This window comes from Pinus tabuliformis, chromosome 8 (genome assembly GCF_031772625.1).
Source record: "Pinus tabuliformis cultivar Carrire ecotype Pingquan chromosome 8, CPIR1, whole genome shotgun sequence".
NCBI classification, from domain to species: Eukaryota; Viridiplantae; Streptophyta; class Pinopsida; order Pinales; family Pinaceae; genus Pinus; species Pinus tabuliformis.
Genome location: NC_142294.1, coordinates 342,120,153 through 342,132,424, shown reverse-complemented (window position 1 = coordinate 342,132,424; position 12,272 = coordinate 342,120,153). Strand labels below are relative to the sequence as shown.

The 12,272-nt window shown below is 35.0% G+C and overlaps 1 protein-coding gene across 1 annotated transcript; it reads right to left on the bottom strand.

Moving 5' to 3' along the window:
• Positions 1–8,766: 8,766 nt before the first annotated feature.
• LOC149235543 (cysteine-rich receptor-like protein kinase 44) lies at positions 8,767–11,098 on the bottom strand. The gene is made up of 8 exons (XM_089368589.1): positions 10,709–11,098; positions 10,454–10,583; positions 10,059–10,198; positions 9,731–9,941; positions 9,378–9,612; positions 9,085–9,307; positions 8,913–8,993; positions 8,767–8,835 (listed from the first exon to the last, which is right to left on the bottom strand). Exons 1-8 carry the CDS (start codon positions 11,096–11,098, stop codon positions 8,767–8,769), a joined length of 1,479 nt encoding a protein of 492 aa, XP_089224715.1.
• Between the last annotated feature and the right edge of the window lie 1,174 nt (positions 11,099–12,272).

The window sequence follows — 12,272 nt, the reverse complement described above, 5'->3', positions numbered from 1 at the left end:
GATATCAATGTTATGAATTCCAATAATCTTGAATGCACTATGAAGGAAGAAAAAATGTCATTGATAATATAGTTCCATAAGGAAACATTAAGAATAATTTTCATGTAGGAATTTTTTTTTCTACTGTGAATTAGGAGGTGTTACACATTAGTAGTAATTTCAACAAGTAACTCGCATTCCCTCAATATGCAAAACCCAAGGTTAGTAAGGCCTAAATACCATAACGGAGAGGAAGGATTGCTTTCCCATGAAATCAATATTTACATATGCATTGTTCATTCCTTTTCAATTTTGCAATGGTTATAGTTTGTATTCTATGAAACATGAAAAATATTAGTTAGGATAATTCTCCTTCAATTGTTGTCTAAATGGGAGTTTTTGCTTTTAAGCACAATAAGGAAATTAGGATGGATTTATACTAGATGAAATCTATCTTTAGAGATGTGGAATTATGTTAGAATTATGAGTGTTATATTCATGCCTTAGAACACTTATGTGTATCATTAATGTATTTTTCATCATGGCTAAGACCACCAGTCAGTCATTTATTACCATTTGTTGTAACAATAGGAAGAGGATAAGTCCAACCTAGTAAAATTTGTACAAGTAGGCTCATTAACCCCTATGTAGAGACCTTCTTGTGTATAAGTGCACCACAACTCACATTTTTATTCCATCATCTTGTGATACTATTTATCTCCCTTATAAAGTGTCTTATGCCTAAGGGCACATATCTTCATGCATCTCTTGTGTAGCACACTTGGTCTTGGGCCTCTCTAGTGCAGTATGGTTATCTCGCTCTACCGCACTTATCCAAGTTCATCAGAATTTGTAAATACTTGAGGACATGGATAGAAGTTATGGCCAAATTATTTCCACACACTCTTACTAGGTTAGGCTTTGAATGGTTTGAAAACCTTCCCAAGAACTCTATAGAGACTTTTGATAAAATTTGTGATACGTTTTTGGGAATGTATGCTCTTAAACCAATAAATGTATTTGAAGAGGTTAGTATTATATAATTGAAGAAAGAAAAGTGGGAACTTATGACCTATTCATTCATAGATTATATTTTTCATTAGCTATATCTGAGATAAACTTCTCTCTAAATGAGCTTAGGAAAATCTTGGTAGTAGGTATAAGAAAAGATTTGCAACCAGAATGTGCTAGTAATAAATAGATAAATTATTAGGATGATATCAATAATGTGTTGGAATTATAAACTATCAACATTAGACATCACCTAAGAACTTATAATCCTCCTATTATAGCTAGTGAATTACATTATCTCTTAGCTGACCCACAATCAAGAGTGACTATGCCAAAAGGAAATAAAAAGGACGAAAATGTTGTAGGGGTGGTTTTACCCATTTCATGCATGAATTTGTTGCTTCCATTTCTTCCACTCATGTTAATCCACCCATAAGTAGACTTTTTAAAAAGAATGATCAACCATATTCTTCAAATACTCTACCTATACAACCATCCACTCAACCTACACCACCATTAATTGAGCCATCTCCACCATAACTAGTGGAACAACATTCTGACAAGCTTAGAAGGATTCCATTTCTTATTTTCCTTTTCATCCTAACAAGTATTACAATTAACATAAGAATTTGAGGCATTTTATGGAATAATGTGTTATATACTAAAGAGTGAAGCACTTAAAATAAGAATAGTCACTTCAAAGGAGACTTATCCCCCTAAAAATTCCCCATTGTAAATATTTTGTAATTGATTCCCTCAACATCCATCTTCATCTAGTCATCCTTCAGAACCCTCCACTTCTTCTCAAGAGACATTTTATATTCGTACACCTAATTCTCCCACTCAATCTAGCCGAAAAGTCAAGATATTTCTTTATTATTGAATTTATATAGAAGTATTATAATAGATTTAAATGTGACCACGAGAGCTAAAGAATATGATGGAGCTACACGTTCTCAACCAAGCTAAAGCTATAGTAACCCAATAAGATCTTACTTGTATACCAACAGGAAACCAAGACCACTATCCCTCTAGCTCGTGATAAGAAACTTATTAGATACCTATGGGAAGACCTCACATAGAAAGTTCCTTCCCCTATTCTTTATGTAGTAACAAATTTTTCCAGCTAACATCTCTATAATGAAGTTGTTGTGAATTTGACCCACCTTACGTGACTCTTTAGTAATGGAAATGTACCAAACCCTAGGATTCTATACACCTACATTCAATAAAATTGAGACCTCTTAGGTCAACCATGTTGTTACTACCCCTCAATCTCCTTTCTAGGTCAAGTAGCTTTGCCCCTCTCCTTAGGAAACCATAGCCATAACATGTATATTCATTGTCTTATGATCATTTTTTCTTTGATCATATTAAGGCACCAAATGATGAGGAAATGATCATAGTGGAATACATGACTTTGTACATAGAGTGTCCTATAGGCCCTTGCTATGTTAAGTGTTACTTTATAAACTAGAATTGTAACCTGAATGTCATGTCACATGATGTATTATTTATCACACATTATACTTATTTGGACATGAAAGTTGTTGTCATAGATGTCATGGACATCATTAACATTTACATTGTTGTCATCATTCACACCATTACTGTTGTTGATGATTACCTAGATGACAATGTTGATAATGATGAGCAAATGATGATAACTTGGATGATGATGCCAAAGATAATGATTATGATTATGACAGTGACAACATTTAAAAATTGGGAAGATTGGCCAAGGTCATTAGCATCATCATCATGATAATCATTGTCATCATAATCATCATTTTCATCATAACCAACATCGTCGTTATCATCATTGCCAATATCATCATAATCAAAATTCATGACATGGTCATCATCTTCTTTTTTTTCTCGGTGGTTCACGGGCACCCTTGGTCATTGGGTAGCCATTATTTCCAAAGTAAATCTGGGCAGATCAACCCCGAAGGGGATCACATCCCTGCGGCCTATGTATTGACCTTACCCCAAGAGCTTTCGGGTAGATTCGACCCTGTGACCTCCTGTATGATGAGGCACTTCTTTGAACGGTTGAGATAACTCTTGGGGATGACATCACCATCTTCTTCATTATCATCATCATCATCATTATTAGAACTGTCATCAGTTGTTCATAATTTTCAATGTCATAATATATCATCAATGTTGAAAATATGATGAGTGTTGGAAAAGGGATGTAAAAGTGAACACAAAAATAGGGGAAAAAATAGACATAAAATTGTATGAAAAGTGGATGCAACATAAGTATATGCAAAACAAGATACAAAATCTAACACAAAAGTGGTTACAAAAGCATATGCAATAGTCAATGCAAACTTGGACGCAAAATAGGACGCAAACATAGATGCAAAAGTGGAAGAAAACATGGGTACAATAGTAGGTGTAAAACTTGGCACGAATTGTGGTGAAACAAATATGGATGCAACAACGGATGTAGAAATGGACTCAGACTTGGATGCAACAAGGAGACAAACTTGGATGAAAAATAAGATGAAAAAAGGGATGTAAACATGGACACAAACATGGGTGCAATAGTGGAAACAAAATTAGATGAAAAAGTGGATGGAACAAAAGTGGATGCAAAAGTAAATGTAAACTTAGATGCAAAACCTGATGTAAAAGTGGATGAAACAGGGGATGAAAAAAAATAAACAATATTCGATGCAAACTTGGACACAAAAGAAGATGCAAATGTGAATGAAAAAGTGAAAGAAAATGTGGGTTGCAACAATAGGTGCAAGATATGGCACAACAAAAGTGGATGTAACAATAGACACAAAAAACTATGCAAACTTGGATGCAAAACAAGAAGTAAAAGGGGATGTAAAAGTGGATGCAAACATGGGTGCAATAGACGAAACCAAATTGGATGCATAAAATAGATACAATGTAAGTAGATTCAAAAGTAAATACAAAAGGAGACACAAAACCAAATGCATAAACCTTACAAGGAAGTGGATGCAAAAAGAGATTAAATATTTGATGCAAAAGAGGGTGTGAACATGGATGAAAAATTGGAAGCAAACGTGGGTACAACAATAAATGCAAAACATGGCTCAAATTGTGGCACATCAAAAGTGGATGTAATGATAGATGCAAAAAAACAAGAAATATTTGATGTAATGAAGATGCAAAAATGGATGAAAAAGTGGACGTCAACATGGGTGAAAAAGTGGATGCAAAATTGGATGTAGAAGTGGATGCAACAAAAGTGCATGCAAAATGACACACAAAACCTGATGCAAATCTTGATGCAAAACTGGATACAAAAAGGGATGCAAAAATAGATGTAAAAGTTGATGAAAACCTAGATGAAAATGAGGATGCAAACTTGGATGAAAAATTAAAAGCAGAAGTGGGTGCAAAGGGAGGTGTCAAAATAGGTACAAATTGTGGCACAAAAAAATTGCATGCAATAGTGGACACAATAATAGATGAAAAAGTGGATGTAAATATGGATGAAATAAAAGATGCGAAAGTGGATGCAAACCTAGACACGAACCTTGACTCAAAACATGGCACCTAGGGGATGCAAAAAAGGATGCAAGAATGGATGAAAAATATTATTTAAAAAGGGATGCAAAAGGGGATGAAAATGATGATGCAAACATTTATGCAAGTGTAGGTACAAAAAGTGGATGCAATAGAGGATTTAAATACAGGTGAGACAAAAATTACATGCCAAACATGATGCAAAACTTGGAACACAACCTGGTGCAAAGGATGACACAAAACTTGGCATAAAACCTGGTGAAAAACCTATTGCAATCCTTAGTGCTAAACTTGGTGTAAGACTCGGTGCAAAACTCGATGCAAATTTTTCATCACGTTTTGCAACATGTTTGATAAATGGATGAAAATAGCACCAAAAACAGGCTTTGGACACAGAAAAGGAAGAAAAAGGGGATACTACTGACGGGGTTTTGTTGTAGTAATATAAAAAATGGGGTGACTCTCCACCTCCCTTGTGACTCTTAGACTACCCTCATGACTGTTTAACTTCCCTATGAACTTTTTACTCCTTCATGACTTTTCACATTTTATAGATGAGTCTTGGACTTCAACTTTACATTACATTTCTCATACATGAAAATTACATTATCATTTCCAAAAATTTTGTGTCAAAAGATGACTCATATAACATCTTGACATGACACCTTGACAAGAAATAACATGATATTGTTAAAATGGATTGAATGATGATATGAAAATGTTAAACCATTTTCTATGCTACTAGCTTTGTGTTTTCTTGAAATATAGTGCATGATCTTCTTATTCCTCCTCCATAAGGCTTGAAGGCATGGAGTCTTCACTATGATCTTGATCTTTAGCTATTGCCGGATTTTGATTCCCTTTCATCTCTCATTCAATGATCAACTTATCTTTGTAGATGCATGGCTATCTTCTATCATGGTCTTCTTCTTCTTCTCTTTTATCATCATCCTACCATGACATGATATAATAACTATAACTATAAACCACACATGATGAGACGACATCAGTATGATGAAATCTTAGTCTACCATGCTTCATGAAAACTACTTACTAAGCTAGAACTAGGAGTTAGACTGAGGGATTGGCTGAGGGATAGGATAGTGAATGGTTACAAATGTCAAGGGTAAGGACTATAGGGTTAAAGGAGGCAGACTTGAGGCTTGAGGCTTGAGGTTTCCCACTGCACAATTTTAGAGAGAGAGAGGCCTACAACTTCTGTAGTTGTCCACTTCAAGGAGTTAGGATGGAAGCTTGAGGCATGAGATTGCACAATGTGTAGATGTAGCTGAAATAGAGGCTAAGATATGAATTTTTGGAGTTCAAGGGTCAGGGTTGAGCACTGAGGCTTTGTAGTGCGCAAAGTTATGGGACGAAGGAATTGTGCATTGAAAAATTACAAGAGGCAAGGTCTGAGCTTAAGGGATGAGACTGCGTAGTTCATATTTCAAGAGTGCTAAGTGAAGCCAGGTCACTCGAGGAGGAAGTTTTCATAATTTGGGTAAGTGTGGGATTAGTGAGGTCTAAGTGAGCGAGGAAAAACGTTGAGCATGATCACACACTCATAACAATCAATGACAAAAATCACTAAGAAGACAAGAACAACATGATCCCCTCAATGTCATGACAATACAACAACCTCATCTAAGTGTGACACTTAAGCTACACTTTGGGACAAAAATGATGACTCTTATGCGACAGTACGAGGAAAGTGAAAATGACACTTGAAAAATGCAAATGACATTGGAAACAACACATGCCAGAGTGAAGATAACATCAAAATAACACAGATTAAAGTGAAAACAAGAAAAATTGACTGTCATAAAATGAAAGTGACACTTGCGAAGTGAAGGTGTACAAAAGTGATAGCTTGAAAAAGTCACCGAAATAGAAGTACAATCACAACCAAACATGAGAGATTTTCAATGAAATTGTGCAGTGATTGTTGACATAAGTAGAGAATTTCACAAACACTATCTTGATGGACTTGTTTTATTCCTATTCGAGATTGCATAAAAGAATGCGCTCATGAACTTGTTGCAGATTGAGCATGTGTGCACAATTGACATTGGCACTTACAATCTAAGAAGAAGACTAGAAGACTAGAACACTTAACAAAGCATCAATTGATCATAAAATGACTATGATACGAACAGTTATAAGATCCACAGTAGGCTCCAAAATTCTAGTGTAGACCAAATTTTAGAGGTTTCTTGTCACAACGACAACAACATTATTTATTTGTTACTAGTTTTGGTGATTTTATTCTGGCCAATAAATCTTGTAGGAGTGAGGTCGGGAGAGTTTTGAAAGTTGTTTGCAACGAGGTAATATCCTCTTGATATTGATAGAAGCCCCTCAACTTCGAAATAATAATAATAATATGAGATGTCTTACAAAATAATTTTTTTGACACCTATTGTAGACTTATTTCTATTAATGTTTATCATTTTTTTTTCTAACAATGAGAAAACCTATCATAACTCAATTGTCAAACCAATAATGAGGACACCCATCTTTGGTTGTTATCCACAAATTCAAGCTAACTCATCACCATTATTCGTGGAAAACCACACGACTTAAAATGACCCACTAGTGGTTTGTATGGGTGCACGCTTTCACTCTTACTAGATGTCTTTAGACCTTGAGTCGTTAACTTGTTTCCTTATGTACAAGGAAGACATACTCTTAGCCAAGCAGAAGAATTCTGGGGCATACTCCAAGCAAACAATTCTCATTACAATATCATATTATTATTTACAATAAAATTATAATTTAATTATTTAAATTTGAAAACATTAAATGTTTCGTTAAATAAGCAATTTGATACTGATTATGAATTTATCTCTATTGATATTAATTTATATGGCTGTGCTCATTATACTATTAATAGTTATCTACCAAATGTCAAGAGGGATCAAATCTCCTTTCACTCGAAAGGATGTTTACATATCAAGAGATTTGATCCTGTAGATCCAAAGTTAAGATGGACATAGGATAGTTTTATTATTAATTATAATTATAATTATGATTTTATAATTTATATTATTTTTAGTTTTAGTTTTAGTTTTATGTAATTTTCCAAGTTAAAATGTTTTATAGATAATTATCATTATAATCTTTTAATTATAATTTTAAATTTTATTTTATTTTGACCGACTTGAAATATTTACAGGACATTACAACATATTAGACTCGAGAGCACCTCTCTAGGCAATTATTATTAACCTTTTACTCTTTTTTAATTGAGTTACATATAAATGTTTACAAAGATTTATACCATTATAACATCTCCCCATAACGTTTTGTTGTTATATTTAATTTAAACAATGTTATAAAATAAAATTAAAATCAAATAGTTTGATTTCAAATGAGTTGTGGTTTTTTGGCAAGTGGTATTGATAAGCCATGGTAATGGCCCATGGTAACAAACCCAGTTTACAAGTTAATGATAGTCATGGGAAAATGGGGTGAATATTGGTGGTTATGAATCTTTTAATATGCTTATTGTAAGTTTTAATTTATTTATTTTTATAAAATAAAATTAAAATAAAATATTCATAACTTTTTATTTGATTTTGAAATTAGTTATTGTTTTTTGGTATATGATATTGATAAGCCATAATATTGGCCCACAGTAAAATTGATAATATTTATGTTGTAAGGCGTTCCCTCTGAGAAAGACATCCCTAAAATGTGACGTGTGCGATCCTGAGCCATTGATTCTGTGTGTTAGACGATTGGGGTGTTTTCTGTCGTTGATTTAATCTGTTTTTTTCATAGAAAAATATTATTTTTTCCACCAGCTGGAAGACAGAGAGGGAGGATCTGGCAATGGGCCATGAAAGGCCAGGCCTCCTGATGATGAGACTCTTCGAAGTGACGAAATGTGTCTTTCTTCTTGGTTTGGTTTCGTGTCTTTCTTCCTGCCTGAGGGCCGCGTAGCCAGCGCAGCCTTGTGCTGTTATATCACTATTTCTACTGTCTGCTTCACAAATGAAACGTACAAACACATACAGAAATTGGGTGTTGAACCAGATGCCTTTTTATCAGGCTGTATGCTTGACCTTTATGCTCGCACTAATATGGTGACTGAAGCACAAGAAGTATTCAAAGTCTTGAAGGAAAAGTAGCAGGAAAATGAATTTTGTTTTTCCATGATGTTGTCCTTATACAAAAAGAATGGAAGGCTTAATGAAGCCACCGAAATTTCAAAGGAAATGTTAGAATAACCTCACTGCATCTTACGACTTCCTCCTGCTACCATGTTTCCATTACTGTGGAATCAATCATACTCAGAAGACACCCTTGCTTCTGTAATCTCCATGCCTGCAAAAAGAATGGAAGGCTTAATGAAGCCACTGAAATTGCAAAAGAAATGTTAGAATAACCTCAATGCATCTTACGACTTCCTCCTGCTGCCATGTTTCCATTACTGTGGAATCAATCATACTCAGAAGACACGCTTGCTTCTGTAATATCAATACCTGCATCCCATCCAAGGTAAATCATCATTATTCTGATTTATTGCAATCCACTGTTATTCATACCAAAAAAAATCATGAATTGAATTCTTACCCATTCTGATAGGCTTTGCATTTCTAGGGAAAAATTTATATCACTGTTTTTAATTCCCGTCACAATCTCAAGGATTAACACTCCAAAGCTATACACATCAGCTTTCAGGGATAGTTGCCCCTGCATTGCATACTCTGGTTCCATGTAACCGCTACATACTCCAATAAGAAACTCTTCAAATAAGTTGGGAGTGATTGTGGCACATGATTGCATAAATGTTAAGCTGTTTAACAAATTGATTAATTTCAAATAAATTGCATAGAGAAGAGAAGGGTAGAGTGAAATATTCTCACTATGTCCCTACAACTCTTGCTTGGATGTGAGTCTCGTCTTCAGGAAAGAGTCTTGCTAGCCCAAAGTCTGCTATTTTAGGATTCAGCCTTTCATCAAGAAAAATGTTGTTTGCTTTAATGTCTCTATGAATTATTGGCAACTGTGAATCCTCATGAAGATAAAGAAGACCACGAGCTATTCCCATTATGATGTTATAGCATTTTTGCCAATCAAGATGTCTCTTCTTCTCTGGATCTGTATTTGTATTCAAAGAATAGTAATTTTCAAAACCTTTTACATAATCAATCTCATTAATTTATGAAAAATTGATCATATTTCCCTCATACAGGAAACAAAATTCAAAATGACATACCAAACAGGAAGGTGTCAAGACTCTTGTTTCGCAAATACTCATAAACAAGCAACCTTTCAGGACCCTCGGCACAACATCCGAGCAGCTTTACCAGATTTTGGTGTTGAACATGGGTAACAAGCTTCAATTCATTCATAAACTCTCGTTTGCCCTGTCCAAACCTTACAGACAACTTCTTCACTGCTATTTCTTTTATGTCTCTCGTTATTCCCTGGAAGAATCAGTCCATCAACAAACCATGTAAAAATCCCTGTTCCTGTTCCTCTATCTGGAAGATGATGTAAACTGATAGCATTAAACTTGCAAACAATAGTGGGTAGGTAAATACCTTGTATACAGGGCCAAAGCCTCCCTCTCCAAGCTTCATGTTTTCATGAAAATTATCCGTTGCTTCTGTGAGTGCTTCTAAGGTGAAAATAATTTTCTCATGTTCGATTAGTGTCGATTCTGGATCAATAACATGTTTTTCTACATAGAAAAAGAAGAGGCAAATACGAATCTAATTTCATTAGATAACATAAATATGAATGGGTTGTGTTAAAGAGATGCCTGGTTATAGATTCAATTTTATTTCTAGATGGTAGATTTAGAATATTTTGAAAATTATTCTTAAAATCTGCCATCAAGATAAGTTCAGAATAAGATAAACAAGAATAAGGTCAATTATTCTTAAAATCTGAGATAAATTCCTCTGATTCTACCTTCATTCTGCTGACATGTTACTGGGTTCCGTGAAAAGAAAGATTTCAGTCTGTTCCTCAGGGCAAACAAACAGACCATTGACGCTACTAAGACGCCTGCCACAATCCCCAGAGAATTTTCTGTAGAGAAAACCATGTAATGCATTGTATTGCTATTTACAGACATTGAAGTTACAATTAATTTCTATAATCCCCAAAAGCAAGGAAATCATAAAATTAGATTTGGCCATGAGGGATTACTTGACGTGGTGTGTGAAGCTCCATTCGCCTAAGTCACCTGAGTCATATGGGCAGAAGGGTTTGGCCGGGAGGAGTTAGAGAATGAAAGTGGACTAGCACTATTCCCAACAGTACTAGTGTTAAAAGAAGGGTATATTTCATATCGAACCCTACAGCTTCCCGATAGTTCCTGGGCTCCTCTATTCAGAGAACGACATCGGTGGAGGTTATTCGTTGGTAGTTGAAAGCAAGATCTGCAGTCCTTTCTAGATAAATCTCTCCAACATTGAACTAAACTGTAAACGGTACCATTGGCAGAACATGTAGCTGAGCCTTGAGTGAATCCCTTATTTGCAGAATTGCAGGCCTCATCAGACACGTTGAAAAGCAGATTTGAAGTAGTGGTCTTGAAATTGTATACATTACTTGTACTAATTTCAATTACCATAACCAGATAAGTCCCATTGGTGTCTAGCTTTGAAAAAAGTCAAAGTTCTCATATCGCAGGAAGCATCTTTCTAACCATACTCGAGCGCCAACGTCTTTTCCAAAAAGTTGTATAACACTATTGTTTGCTTCTTGTGAACAGATTGAACAGTCTTAGCTAGATATGTTACCTTGACACTGGAGGAGGCCATATATTCTGTTAGGACTTTTGCCATAAAAAGAAGTGTTGAACCTTGTTTGAGGTGTGTTCTTCATTAGATCACCCATTAACTTATTCAAGTCGCTCGAAAAAGTACTTCCATTGGCATAAGTAGAGGCATTACCGTAGGCATGTGAGCTAATCTGTGATGTAACAGAAGGAAAATTGGTGATGAATAGTAAACCGATGAAATGAAATAGAATAGCTGCCTGTTTGCTAGAATCAGCCAAGTTTAACAACATATACATATTGAACAAGAAGTTCGAACCAGTAGGCTCTGTCAAGGATTCTGATAAATATGGGATTCTGATACCATGCGTGTAATTACATCATTGAAACACGAGAAGCAACAGGCTGGATTGATGGGAAAGGGAAATCGTCAGATGGACGAGGGTTGAGGGTTGCAAAATCGACACACTGCTTCGAATTACAGTAGAGTACTATAATTAGAATTGGAATCGGAATGCCGAAAGTAATACTGTGGTGGAAGAGGATGTAAACATGCGTGGACCATTCGACCTTGTGTACATTCGACTGTGGCAAAAATCATGGAAATTTCCATGCGGTATAAATTTTTGGAAATTTGGATTAGAATGGTTAATTAGATCAAAATTAATTTAGACAGCTATCATGATAGCATATTATCTAGATTACAATTATCAAGTTATAATAGCGGCATGTTATCAAGATTAATCTAGATTACAACTATTAAGTTATAATATTACAACTATTAAGTTATAATAGCGACAACATATTTACATCGTAAGGCGTTCCCTCTTAGAAAGACATCCTTAAAATGTGACATGTGCGATCCTGAGTCATTGATTTTGTGTGTTAGACGATTGGGGTGTTTTCTGTTGTTGATTTAATCTGTCTTTTTCATAGAAAAATATTATTTTTTCCACCAGTTGGAAGACAGAGAGGGAGGATTTGGCAATGGGCCATGAAAGGCCAGGCCTCCTGGCGATGAGACTCT

Excerpts from the sequence above, each read along its gene's own strand:
- LOC149235543 (XM_089368589.1), bottom strand. The coding sequence starts at position 11,098 with ATGGTAATTGAAATTAGTACAAGTAATGTATACAATTTCAAGACCACT. Across the intron at positions 9,613-9,730 it reads TCTTGACACCTTCCTGTTTG|ATCCAGAGAAGAAGAGACAT; the intron begins GTATGTCATTTT and ends ATACAAATACAG. Across the intron at positions 9,308-9,377 it reads GCAAGAGTTGTAGGGACATA|CTTAACATTTATGCAATCAT; the intron begins GTGAGAATATTT and ends TTTGTTAAACAG.